The following is a 13733-nucleotide window of genomic DNA, read 5'->3' as shown; positions in this document are numbered from 1 at the left end:
AATGTACCAAGTTAACACTGAAAATAGTCATAATCATTCTAAGAAAAACCATTTTCAAGGGAATTTAGCAGAGAAATTAACCAAAAGAGGTATAAACACAAAATTTGCCTGAACCACATCAATTTGCTAAACCCACACTTGGGATGCTTATTGAGACAAAGCAAGTAAGATACGAATTTTAAAAAAAGAAAGCCAGTTTTCTGAGCCTTGAAATATTATGTTTTGGGTGACAATTTATAAAAGAACTACAGTCCTTGAAATATATGCTTTGGGTAACAATTTATAAAAGAACTACACTCCATTTTTGTAAAATTACCTTTGAACACTTTTGACTGGGGTAGACCAATTTAAATTCCTAAAAGCTTTAGATGAGAACAAAACCAAAATAGCCTCCCAGTTCCTAATTTCCTCGGTTTCCTGGGAGCTGCCATCATCTCTAAAGAGAGAACACTGCCTCCTCCCCGCCCCCATGATCTGCCACAATCACGGTCACAATCCTAGAGCTGTGCCCTTCCCAAAATGATTGAGAGTGGCAACCTGCAATGTGAAAACATCAGGACATCAGCATGTGGCTTGACCAACCATGTGGCCTGCCTGGACCAGGCTGTCACACATCTGTCTCACACAGCACTTCCCAAAGTCCAGGCAATTTGGTTCCAATAAATACCCGGCATGGGACACCCCAAGTCCATGCAGTGCCCCTAGGGCTGCGCCACACTAGGACTAGTTCATTCTAGGTCTCTGTTCCACAAGACTTCCAGAAAATGTTTGGCATCCAGTCACACCCTGGATCACCACATTACCACAGCAATGACAGTTATTATTCTGTATTAAATGCCCACTGGTGGGTGAACTGGTGTCATGAGGATTAAATGGTCACAGAAGCACAAGGAGACTATAGCCAGTGATCCCCCAGAAGGAGAAAATAAAGATTGAAGTGGGAGACAGGGAGAGGGGAAAAGAATGGGAAGGAAGGAGATGAGGAGAAATCTGCCAAGAGCAGGTGGATGCTGATCAGGCCTGTGCCCCTGCTAAATGGTGGCTTTTTAGGACTTAATCTCATTTTTACCCACATTTAAAATGAGGTTAAGTAATAAAATTCACCCAGCACCCCAAATTCAGCATGGCTTGATGTGAATATTTTCTAAGGGTTTTTAAAAATTATTTATTCATTTGAGAGCGAGCGAGCTCCAGCAAGAGTAGGAGCAAAGTGGGAGGGGCAAGGTGAGAGCAGACTCCACTGAGCAGGGAGCCTGATGAAGCAAGGGCTAGATCCTAGGACCCTGGGATCAAGACCTGGGCAGATGTTTAACGAATGAGCCACCCAGGCGACCCATGATTTTTTTTTTCAGATGTTCCAGCTACACATCTGGGGTAGAAAACAAGTCTCGTTGTCTCTACTGTCTCAAGTATCTCCAATGAATATTTCTTAGGAGAAAATTCAAAAAAAATTTAATTAGGCTCCAAAAATTTACAGGATCATCCAATTTTATGTACAGAATATATAGAAATATGGATAATAAAAGTGTCTGAAAGTGTATACACTCAGTTTCAATTCTGTGCTTCTCTCTCCAGAGGCCACAGTTCCTTACACTCTTACACTTTGTACCTTCTCTCTGGGAATCACATCCACTTCCATGCCCTCAATTACCATTCATCCTCCCTGTGGCTCCCTAATCTTTTTCTTTTTTTCCCCCTCTAAGTGCTCCCTGAATACATTCAAATGACAATAGGCTGTCTTCATCTTGACATCACAAGGATTCCTCAAACTCAATTTATTTTAAGTGGATTAGTCTTCCCCTCCCAAATCTTTTTCTCCCACCTAGTTGCAGAGCAAGAAAAATCTTAGCTGCCTTTTCCCCGAGCACATCTGTAAAACTAGTGTCAAATGAGTCTCCACTTTGGACGTGATTCAATAAAGTCACCATATGCAACAGCTTGAAGCCAACCAGTTCCTGACCCTTTCATCTAATATAGACAACATTAAGGTAAGTATGTGGAAGCCTGGGGCTGAAAGCAGATGGTCACTGAACAGAGGATTTTACCCTTTCCTGATCTATGTTGTGGAGGCCGGTGAGATCACATCTGAGGAAACACTGAGTCCTGGGAAATAAGAAAATCTTATTCCTCTGAGAAATTATTTTAACAGTTGTTTTGCAGGAATGACAGAACTCTACATACTAGTCACTTAATAAATGCTAACCTTTATTGTTATTATTTATTAAATGACACTGACACATGGCAGAATTCCCCCAGCAAAACAAAGGTCAACCAAAAAAAAAAAAAAAAAAAAAAACTATCAACCCGGCATTCTAGGGAAATAAAGGTGCTCATTTTTCTTAATTAACTGCTCTGTACCAGAACATTCGAAGTATTTTGCATGTATTATTCAATTTAACCTTTATGACAAACCCCATCTTCATCACTCATCCAGCATTGCAGAGAGAAACTTCAACCCATCTCATTTTTAATCTCAATTGTTTTCTACTCAGCACATGTACTACCCACCTGCTTCATTCCCAACACTTCCTTTTTCAAAAATTTCCCCCAAAACAATGTTCATTTTATACAAATAACACACAGATGAATAAAAAGCAAAAAGGTAAATATCACTAATTATCCTTCCACTCAAATATACCAGCTACTGTTTGGACAACTATAATTCCATAGTTGTGTCTACCTTAAAATGTTTTACTATCTTCAAAAAGAAATGAATCTTTCGATGAACACTGCTATCTAACCTACCTTTCTCATTGAACAATGCAGAATATCTTTTCCTGGCAATATGGATTTGACTCAACATAGTTATATACTATGTGAATGTTCCTTAATTTATTGAAGCAATCCAGTGTGTTAGACACTTAGGTTGCTTCCAATTCTTACTGTTTTGGACAGTGCTGGGATGAATAGCCTTGTCCAAACAGTCTTTAGCCAATTATTCAATTATTTCCTCAGGACAAAGGGTTTACATACTTTAAGGCTTATATCTGTATTACCAAATAGCCTGCCACAAACCCGTACAAACTCAGTGTAAACTCATTCCTACCACCAGAGTTTGGTAGGATCCATTTCTCCACACCCTTGTAGACACTGCACAGCTGGTGAGAGAGAGACTGCTATATGAATTCCAATTATCCTTTCTAGTCAAAAATATTTAATGGCTCTTGGTGTTCTGTGGGATAATATTCCAACAGCTCTGCACAAACTGACTTCACTCAGCTTTCCAAACTTCCATTCCCCTCCACTCTAAGTAGACTGTCATAGGAAAAGGGTTCCTACCTCCATGCCTTTCTCAGCCTAGTGTCCCCGCACTCCCACTCTTGGAAAGCCTAACGACTTACCCTATTCTGGACTTACTTTTGTTGGTCGCTTCCTCCAGGAATCTATAGCTGACTGTTACATCCCCCAGAAGCCTTTGCTTCCTCTATGCTCTGAGAACACACATTTGACAATGAGTATATGCTCCAGATATTCTGTTATCTTTTTGTTTGCGTATTTCTTATCTCTCCAACTAGATTATAAAACCAAAGGACAAGGATGGTCTCTTTTTTTTTTCTTTCTTTTTTTTTCAACATTAACACACAACTTTATTGATGATACACAAAGTTAATGCAAATGACAGGAGGGAGCTTACTTATGACCAACTGGTTCACTGTCACGCAAAAGAAATAGTAGAAATATTTCAATCTACGTAGCGGGATAAAAAGCAACAAACATGTTTTCAGAACAGGTAGTGATGTTCATTCACCCAGCTTAGACCTGAAAACCAACTCAGCTAAACATCGGCATTGATGATACAATGATATTCATCACTCAAAATTGGCAGCTGAAAGGGTTCCTTTACCATATAAACAAGGTGGAGAAAAAGGAATAGTTTACAATGTGTGTCGCTTCTAAACTACAAAATCAAGAAGTTATTCCTGGGTCTTTGGGAACATATGCTCAGCTAGTTTGGCTATGAATTTTCCAACCTTTACTTTCACCAAAAAATCATGGTGACTTTCTATCCCCAGAATCTTGTCAGCAGACACTTGAAATTCTTTTAGAAAGAAAAACAGTGAACCTTCGCTGAATGGATTCTGAGTAGGTTCATTTTCTTCCCATTTAAAATTGTCATTTATGTTCTCAAATATGACCAGAAGTTTAAGAATAACCTCTTTGTTCTCCTTCTTGTTAAAGAGGGAACCAAGCGAAGATGGCACTTGGGCCCTGAGCAGTTCTCTAGCCATGGCTGGATTTTCAGCCAAATTCAAAAGGAGTTTCAAAACCTGAAATTTGGTTTCTTCGTTTCCCGCTGAAAATAAACGAAAAAAGTCTGAAATGGAATTAGCAAGCATGTGCTGATACTCATTAGTAACAGTCATATTTGTAAGCAATCTCAGTCCAGCCAGCTGCACTGATGAGTTCAAGCGAGAAGTGATTGTGTCATCACACACTTGATTCATGTATATCTTAAGCCTGCGCTGATTTTCAGCATTCACACTCAAGTTATTCAGGACAATTAAAGCCTTTTCCTTAACTATGGGATCCCGAGTATTGAGAATCTTTGCTACAATTGGGAGACCACCCAGATCACGAATAATATCTCTGTTAAATGCATAAGCAGCATTGTTACCCAGAGCAATTAAAGCTGCTTCAAGAATATAAGGTTTTTCAGACATCTCCACCAAGCAAAGAACTTTCTGCAGCTCCTGAGGGGACAAAATAGTATCGTCTGAATTAGGGGAAGCCCGTTTCTGAACAGCCCTGCGAGCCCGGGTAGCTCTGGCCCTTGCTCTGGCCCGTGCTCTGGTTCCGGCCTCAGTCCCAATCCGGGCCCAAGGTGGGTACCACACTATACCCTTGTTGTCACTGCTGTCATCATCGTCATCAGACCAGTCATTGTACCGGGCCCCAGGGCAGTCCCCAACATCATCCACATCCCCAGACCCACCCTCAGCCATTTTCTCCTTGTTCTGTTTTCTTCCCCGGGTCAGTCTATAAATGCAATAGCAGGCTCCAGCGCCAATCACCAGTCCCGCAGTCACCCAGCCTACTTTCCTGGCGTAGCCCATGCAATCGTCCCTGACAATAGCAGGGACCAAGGAACAGAGTATTCAGTCAGGCTGGGAGAGGAGGGCTATGGGCCTGCGTGCAGGCCTGTGGAAAGTGATCGTCTTCAGCCACGTCAAGGCCACAGTAGCTGATACTGGAGGTGGACCTGGGAGTGGAGGAAGGAAATAGGGTTTAAGTTTCTCTTTTGTGTTGCCCCATGCAGAGAGCTGCACAGAAGGACAGGAGAGTCATAAATGAGTAGTTGGTAGGAAACGTAGATTGTTAACAAACCCTCTATATCCTCCTCCTTTCAGCCTCCCTCTCCCCTCCCCAGCCCACCCTCTCCCCAAGCTTAGATAAAGGCAATGGAGCCCTTAGTCTCTGCTGGGCCCTCAGCCACCCCAACCTCGGGTGTCCCCAGGGAGTGGCACTGTTGCACTAACCTCCTCCAGACAGGCAGTTTGTCCCTTCTTCCCTCCCCTAGAGGTGTGCCACGCCCAACAACCCTCCTAGTCTGCAGAGAAACCAGAGCCAGTGAGAACTGAGGGCTTGATGGATTGATTGTTCACTTTCGTAGCCTTCCTGATTCACCATTCAGGCTGTCAGACTTTTTTTTAACCTCTATTCCATCCAAAACATGCAGAAGCCTGCCCCTTCCCTAACCTGAAAAGGGAGGGATATTAGGGAAATAAGGTAGGATTGGGTGAGCTTGTCCAAATGTGGCTGATTTCCAGCCCCTCCCCCATTCCAGGCAGCCCCCCACGCCTACACCGACCTCTACTGATCCGAGGAAACTTCCTCCCTCTCTTCAAGTGGTGCCACCTGCTACAGCAGACCTGCAGGATGACAGATCGAAAACATGGGGACTAAGTGCTGTTGAGAGAGGAGGATTATGAACAAACTCTCTGATAGGTTTTCCTTCTGTCATTCTCCCCAGCCCCCACTCCCACGCCCCCCTCCCGCGACACACACACACAAACACACACACCCCGAACGCCATTTCACCACAGTCCCAAACGTGCAAGAAACACACTCAGCCTCAGCCCTAACCTAGATTATTGCCATCTCTGGCTTCTCCCTACCCCCGCCCCACCCCCGCACCGCCCGCCCCTCTTAGGGTCCCCAGATAGTCTTACCCTCAAATCGACCTTCACCGATTGGGGTTAATTTCCTTCCTCTTCTCTTGCCTGGCGTAGTGCCCAACCTACGGAAAGACTGGCAACCCAGAAGAGGCTCGGACCCCCTAAACACAGAGCCATAGTCAGGAAGACACAGCCACAGTCAAAAAGACGGGAAACGGCCGCTACTAAGCGCTTGGTGGACGACCAGTCCCCAGAACATGAAACTCTTTCCTAATTCAGAGGCCTGGTTGTCAAAGGTTTCCCACCCCTATTAACCCCTCTCAGGGCTCTGCCGACAGATATCCCGTTGTACCTTCCCCCTCCCCAAATGTCCAGCCTTTCCCCTCTGGCGCTGTCCTGAAGGACTGGGGGCCAACACCCAGGCCACAGCTCCTTTTCCGGATGACGGCCTCGGCTCCCAGCAGATTCCCAACTCCCGTTCTCTGGGCTCCTCCCCAGACAGCCCCCCGCTCACCATTTCGCAGCATCGAAATGGGCTGCGGGCGGGACAGATGTCTTGGAAAGCTGGCGGAGAGTGGAAGAGACGGCGGAGACGCCTGGGGACCCGCGACGGTCTCCGCCCTACGCCCTTGGCCCCCCGACCTTATGGAATCTCCCAGGCACTGACCTGCAAGAATCCGGGACAATTTCCTTCTTCTCCTCCTCCTTCCCTCTGCCGCAGGCCCGCTGGCCCTCAGGGCAATGGGGAGCTGGTACTCAGACGGGAACAAGGACCAGAACAAGAAGGACTTCTGCACACGTCAGCTCTTGGTCACGTGAGATCTACGTCATCCACCAACTCGGGTCCCTAATTTCCCCTCCCACCAGCAGTGCGGCAGAAGAGGGCCCGCCCCCCTCCATTCCCTCCCCCACACCAGGCCTTGTTACTCTTTCTTCTTTGCTAATCCCATCTCCCCGTAGTAGTTGTGTTTGCCTTCCTCGGATTACCAGGAAGGGACAGCATCTTCCCCTGGGGCTACTGGCCACTTGTACTTTTTGAAAAATTGCCTCTTCCTTCCCTAAGCTCCTGGGACAACAACCTCTCCTTCAACCTCCCCTCCTCCCAGCTATTAATGTCTACCATTTCCTCTGAAATCTAGTCCCAGATCTGAAATGAAAAACCATTAGAAAAGGAGACCTGGAGTGAGAGTATGTGTGTGTTTTTTTTAACTTTCTTAATACTTTTTTTGTTCTTTTTGTCCTGCCCTCTCCTGCCCCCAGCCTCCATTCTTTTGTGAGAAGAAAAATTACTATAAAGCTACTCTCATTTGAGGGGGAAAAAAACGAGTGGGAGTTGGAAGAGTGATTTTGGGTGATGGCCTCCAAAAGCCCCACATTTTCTCACTCGTGGGGAGTGTTACACACCTCACTCCAAACAATATTAATGTCTTGAGGCCTAGCACATAACACAACCCTGAATGAGCTCATTAGAGTGTCTAAGATTGCATAAATCTTCTGACTAGGCCAGGAGCTCCTCTAAACAGGAGCGTGACAGACTTTCACTTGCATGGCTTAGCAAGGAAGAGGCGTGGAGCCCTCAGAAGGTAGTAATACAGAGAAGGTTGAGCAGGAGTCACAGCTACCTGGTGGATATCTGTCCAAAAAGGCATGCACACTGACAAAGTAAGTAGCATAAAAGAACATTACAAAATATACTTGGATACAGATAGAGAATATCACCTCTAAATAAAGTATTAGGGGAACATTGAGACCAAGATAAAATTGGCTGAACTCGGCCTCTGGCCTCTAGTAATTAGTGTGGAACCATTTCACTGACTGCTTTGGTGAGCTCAGTGATTCACCAGTCAGCAATGATTGAACCTTTTTTTATATTGGGAAAAGTAATAAAAGTAATGTCAGAACATTGGGATCTACAGTGAGATTGTCCTTAATACTTCAGATATAAGGTAATTATCTGAGTATAACTTTTACAATCCACAGATAATACGGGAGTAAATCAAGTGACTGGAGAGTTTGGGAATAGGCAGAACTCCAGAGAAGTTCTGTGTAACTTCTAGGAGGCAGTATAAGGATCTGACTGAAATTTAGCAAACAGAAAACCACATCAGCTATGTGATTCTGGGTTCAGAGAAAGATCATGTGCAGCATGGGGCTTATTCAAGCATGGGAATGTATGAAAAGAAGTGTCAGAAGAAAGTGATGGTAGCTCCCACCCAAGTGCCGTCTGGGGAGAGGGAGTCCTGGCTAAGATGAATGGAACATTCAGCTTTCCTTGGCAGAGCCATCCCCATAATGTGTAAGGGTCCTTCGGACTCTCTTAATAGAAAGCCACTTCTTAAGGTGAACCAAGGCCCTTGCTCTGATTGCAGGTTCACCAAGCAACTTCTGAGGTTGCTTGCTTCTTAAGTAGTAGCTTGCTTACAGAAAGAATGGACTGTACAAATGGACAGAAACATCCAATACCCTCTGACAGTTGTATTTTTCAGGGTAAATCATTCAGTTGTCACTCTTATTGGTACTTAGCTTCCCTTTTGGCCCACTTAAAGAGAAGAATGCAGAGATGCGTTCGGGTGTTCAGATCTAGATTTACATGTAAGTCTCTGTGAATGGGAGTCTTGACAGAGACCTCGCTTTCAGATAAAGTCAGGGCTTGATCATGCAACAACCAGGGCAAGACACTAAACTATAAATACAACCCTGTGGAATCCTGTCAGGAAAGCCAGGTCAGTTTGACTTAGAATACAATCCTGTGCATCACGATTTCTGAACTGTACCTCTCTGATGTTTAGTGAATGTGAAAAATCACAACCAAGACATTTTGTGGCACATAGGCCCCCAGCATCTCGTTTCATAGCTGGACAACGGGTTAACATCCAAAGTCCTTAAAAGGCTCCAGCAAATCAACCCTCTGAAACAGTTTAAGTTTCTCTCTGGGAAAAGAAAGGAAGTGCATTTAATGTTTTACACCCCCCCTTTTCCCTTACATCCCCCTTTTTCCCCCCAGCAAAAGGGTGGGTATTGTGCCCAAAGGAGACCAACTCCATACTCTCTTACTAAAATTTAAATCTTGAATACACATTTTAAAAAAACAGCGGAAGGATGACATCCTGAAGAGACTTTCTGTGAATTCCTCCTGCCTATCCCCCTCAGAGCTGACCCTGGTCTGTAACACTCCCTCGTTGTTTCAGTTAAATCAGGTTTGGTTTCTGTTGCTTGCAACCAAACAAAATTAACTAATACAAAACACAAAAACAAGTAACACGATACAAAGAGTAATATTACTTTTTAAAATAAAAATCTTCTCTCTATATTTTTTCTCACTCTCTAAATCCCATTAGTGTTAGCATCTGCCTATCCTTTTTTATTTGGGGGCACTCTCTCAGATAACTATCACTTGGGACCACATACCAGTTTGAGCCAAAAGGTTCCTTTCAGCAGTGGCTTCATATAGCCTTCTGCAGGCTTAGGAGCTTTTAACAGGCTTGTCTGAGGAACTGCTTAAGGATTTTCCTTTTTTGCTTTTGAAATGGTTTGTCAGGCAAATAGCATGCCCTTAAGTACTTGTTGATGGGTGTATAATGGAGAGCAAAGTAGATTTTAAATGGCAGTTTTTAGGTTCCCTGGTAGAAATTGTAGATCTAAATGACAAAGAAGCGAGGGAAATTGACAGGCTTATCATTCCCATGGAGTATAGGATGTTTTAGAGAGGGAGTGGATTCAAACGGGAAAGGTCTGGCGGGGAAAAATCTGACAGACTGGGAAAATGATGGCCGGGAGTTACACATTGGATTGAAATAACCGGAAAACATACCAAAGTGGGGGAGGGAGATATTTTTTACTTGTAAGGAGAGGGAAGAGTGGCACTTTTGTCCTTAAAGCTTTGTTAAGCTTTATATACTCCTTAGTTCTTTCTAATGTATACATTCAAAACAAACCAAAGCCACTTATATAATTACCTAGCAACTAAAAATTGAATGATGGACAGTTAGATTTGTCAGTAAAGCTTCATACATAGAATTCGCTTGTCTAGGAGAAGAAAGTAAAGGGAGACAAAAAGAACAGTGGAGGGAGATGATGCAGAACAACAGCGGTAAGCTGTTTTTTAGAGAAAAGGGTGTGATACTAGTGAAGGAGTTTGGACTATAAAAGTTTTGAGGAAGAACAGAAAGTTGTGATGTGTTCTTGGCTTTTGAATATTCACCAGCAAGGCACTCTGGGCTCCCTGGCTTACCTCTTGAAAGGGCCTCCCCCACACAGGGGCCCCTCACAGGGAGAGCTTCCTGCTGGGGTGTCAGATTTCAGCATTCAAAGAAAGAGGCTGCCTAAAGGGTCTATATTTAGAGTATGACTCCCTTGCAGGGACAGCTGAATGTCTGGGGACTAACTTCTGCATACTTTGTCCCTGAGTTCTGGGATTATTCTGAGGGGCTTGTATGGGTGGTGCAGTGAACTTGTAACAGAAGGCAGGGAGTGAAAAGGCCTCTCTCAGCCGGTGGTGACTGCTTGGCATCCTGTCAACTATGCTTTTCGTGAGGGAAAAATGGCACAGATTTCAGGGGTGTCGAAGTGATTCACAGTCACCCACAGACCCTCAGCACTGTCTCCACTGGAAGACGCTGAGCACTAGTGGCTGTTAGGGTGACAGACATACAGTACCTGAAAAACAGATCCTGGAGCTATCTCACCAGTGTCATGATTAAATGAAAATTATGTCTGTTGAGTCTCATTTTCCTCAGGGGGTGTTAATAACAGGGACAACTCTGATTTATGGATTGTTTACGAGTTACACCATGAAACTTCAGCATAGATTTTAAATAAAAACTTCTGAATGAAAGACAGGCTAACCTGCAAGGTTACTAATTTCTGAAGTTCACCTGAACGGTAAAATTCATCTGAATTTAGAGTCTGCATAAAGTTGGCCCTTTGAAGCCAGAGTGAAAGCCATCCAGCGATCTTCTATGAAGTTCTCAGCCATCTGACACTTAATACTACAAGAATAAGAAAGGCATAGTGATTCACTTATCAAAAATTGCCACAATTAAAACACTGACCACCTCACTATAGATTCCACCAATTCATAAATCATCTGAAAGCACACTGGTTCTGTTTGTAAAGGTATGCATTTAAATTTTAATACGCTGTTTGAAAGCTGCTATTTCCTGTGCAATCAGTAGAAAACATTTTCAACAGTGTACAAATTAATTTAACCAAATCAATGAGGCCTCTCTATTAACTGGAAAATCTTGTTTATTACACACACACGTACATAACTTGAATTCTTTTTTCTCCAAGTGAAATAGATTTATCTTATTTTCTGGTTACAAAATAGTCTAGTTTGAGTCAATAAAAAAGGAAGGATGAAATAGAACATAAATGTATGAAAAATTTTAATAAAAACCTCACTGCTACTTGAGCTTCCTTTTATGCCACTTCCCCCCCACCCATTTTGGTACAGAGACTGGATGTGCAAAGGGGTAGAAATTAAGGAACGGGCGGGGAGCAGGCGTTTCATAGCCAAGGAAAGGAGAAGAAATTTCCCCCCAGAAGAAGTAATGGCAGACCCACGAAAAGATGCGGCCCCTTCGTATACTTAGAGAAAGGCAAATTCAAAGACGAGAGAGCCACGGCCATTTCTGGCTCAATAGTATTGTTATAGAGGAAAGGAGTGACAGGGCCCAGTGCGAAGGTGGGAGGTACCGGCCGGCTGGCGCCTGCCGCACTGCTTGTGGGAGTGGAAATTGGGGGCCAGAGCTCACTGGTGACGTAGTCGTCACGTGACCAAGAGCAGCCTAGAACCGAAGTCCTGCTAGTCGCCTCCGTCTGGGTACCAGCCCCCTATTACTCTGCAGGCTTGTGAAGGAAGAAGGAAACTAGCCCCGGACCGCGAGGTCGGTACGAGCCTGGGCTCCTGCTTAGAGGCGGGTGGGGAGAGGAGAGGGCCAAGGGCGTCCCGGGTCCAGGTTCGGGCTCAACTGGGCTGGGTCCCCTTCCCGCCTACTTTCTAAATACTGTCGCCCCCCCCCCCCCCCCCCCTTGTGCCCATTTAGTAGAGAGAACCGAGGGACTTCGGGGGTGGGGGGCTGAGGGGAGTGAATGGCGGTAGACAGACTCCGAAGAAAGGTGCAACAATCACGGTACTCGTGTCCCGAGTCCTGCTCCGTCCACCAAGCACTCCGTCCCCTCGGTTTCCTGCCTGTTTGCAGGTTTGTAGGTCTGTTGGCCCATAGGTCGCCTCAAACGTCGTGCCGAGGGAAGGAGCAAACTGCCCTGGGACTCTGCAGGTCCGTGTGAAGGTGGGATGAGACCTGGACCCTGGCTGGGGGTGGCGTTGGGGGTGGTGGAGGAGGAATGGCTGGGATCTGAGCGGGCCGGGTCCGAGTCGCCCTCTCCTGGCCCCTTCTTTCTCCACACCCCCTCCCATTTCAGTGCAGGGAAAGGGGTGTGGCGGCCTTTGCTGGGGAAATGGCGGACGATAAGGGGGCGGGGGGGGGGGGGGCGGTGCGGAGGAACCGGCATTTGGAAAGTCCGGGAGGTGTGAGAAATATTTTAAAGTCAAAGGCTGAAAATGCAGAAAAGCGGGTATTAGCACCCGCGTTCTCAGTGCTGATCCATCCACCACACTTTCAGTTCTCCAAAGCCAGCTATCTGTCTTTCAGACTTCTTTCAGTCTTCTGCCAGACTGTCCACCAGTCTCCGCGGAAGGAGTGCTGACAACAGAAGACAAGGGAAGAAGAAATTTACCTGACTTTGGTAGAGGTTGGTGGGAGAAACCTACCTGTGAATCTTTGGGGAAGGGGTGGCAGTGGAGGAAACTACCTGAGCCTTTGCCTCTCCATGTCACCCTCCTGGCTATCATAGCACAGCCCCAACCCCTGCCCTTTTCTGTAGGGCCTGGAAGAGAAATGGTGGGTCGTGGGGGTAGATAGAGGATGACAAAAAGGAACAAAGAACTAGTTTCCTAATAATCAACCTCTCTCAACCGGAACTCAAATTCCACTCTGTTTGTATAGTGAGGCACAAACTCAGACACAACACAACGCCTTAATGCCATTTTGCACCCATAGATTCATCGCAGGAGAGCTACAGGAGCCCAGGAGAGGCTGAAGAGGACTGCTGCTCCACCATTACTCACCCTGGCCCTCAGAATCCTCCTGAATCAGGTGGAACAAGGCCCTCTCCTGTCCTGTCCAAAGGCTGGCACGGACTTGACCATGGGCAGGGCTCGGGAAGTGGGTTGGATGGCAGCAGGACTGATGATTGGGGCTGGTGCCTGCTACTGTGTTTACAAACTAACCATAGGAAGAGATGACAGTGACAAGTTGGAGGAGGAGGAAGAGGAATGGGATGATGACCAGGAGCTGGATGAGGAGGAACCTGAGCTTTGGTTTGATTTCACAACTATGGCTCGGCCCTGGAATGAGAATGGGGATTGGACTGAACCAGGGTCCCCTGGTAGCACCGAGGACAGGCCCTCAGGTGGGGGCAAAGCCAACCGAACACACCCAGTAAAACAGCGCCCATTCCCCTATGAACATAAAAATACTTGGAGCACTCAAAGCTTTAGAAATTTCAGGTGTGTACTTGACCTCTCTAAGTGTCCTTTCATTCAGGGAAAAA

At 45.5% G+C, this 13733-nt stretch overlaps 1 protein-coding gene and 1 long non-coding RNA gene across 7 annotated transcripts; one reads left to right on the top strand and one right to left on the bottom strand.

The window, feature by feature from the left end:
• Positions 1–2187: 2187 nt before the first annotated feature.
• Positions 2188–6929, bottom strand: LOC111159180 (armadillo repeat containing, X-linked 3). Of its 4 annotated transcripts, none has more exons than XM_022521620.1 (5): positions 6784–6929; positions 6171–6277; positions 5810–5870; positions 5478–5548; positions 2188–5200 (listed from the first exon to the last, which is right to left on the bottom strand). In XM_022521620.1, the coding sequence occupies exon 5, from the start codon at positions 5052–5054 to the stop codon at positions 3915–3917; it is 1140 nt and encodes a 379-aa protein (XP_022377328.1). In that variant the 5' UTR covers positions 5055–5200; positions 5478–5548; positions 5810–5870; positions 6171–6277; positions 6784–6929; the 3' UTR covers positions 2188–3914. The 4 variants fall into 4 exon arrangements, with proteins under 4 accessions (XP_022377328.1, XP_022377327.1, XP_022377326.1 ...); XM_022521619.1 differs by having other exon boundaries at positions 6171–6249; positions 6784–6916; XM_022521618.1 differs by lacking the exon at positions 5478–5548 and having other exon boundaries at positions 6171–6249; positions 6784–6916.
• A 4975-nt stretch (positions 6930–11904) lies between these two features.
• LOC111159216 lies at positions 11905–13727 on the top strand. 3 transcript variants are annotated; one of them, XR_002641406.1, is made up of 4 exons: positions 11905–12004; positions 12320–12409; positions 12773–12872; positions 13181–13727. It is a non-coding gene; the product is annotated as an uncharacterized LOC111159216 (long non-coding RNA). The 3 variants fall into 3 exon arrangements; XR_002641407.1 differs by lacking the exon at positions 11905–12004 and having other exon boundaries at positions 12176–12397; XR_002641405.1 differs by lacking the exon at positions 11905–12004 and having other exon boundaries at positions 12176–12409.
• Positions 13728–13733: the final 6 nt, after the last annotated feature.

The sequence above is a fragment of the Enhydra lutris genome, unplaced genomic scaffold (genome assembly GCF_002288905.1).
Source record: "Enhydra lutris kenyoni isolate GAN:26980312 unplaced genomic scaffold, ASM228890v2 scaffoldscaffold67, whole genome shotgun sequence".
Classification (NCBI taxonomy): Eukaryota; Metazoa; Chordata; class Mammalia; order Carnivora; family Mustelidae; genus Enhydra; species Enhydra lutris.
The sequence above is the reverse complement of the archived record's forward strand: the minus strand, read 5'-3'. Positions and strand labels throughout refer to the sequence as shown.

Bases quoted from the DNA above. Each gene is read 5' to 3' on its own strand.
- LOC111159180 (XM_022521620.1), bottom strand. From the start codon at position 5,054: ATGGGCTACGCCAGGAAAGTAGGCTGGGTGACTGCGGGACTGGTGATT.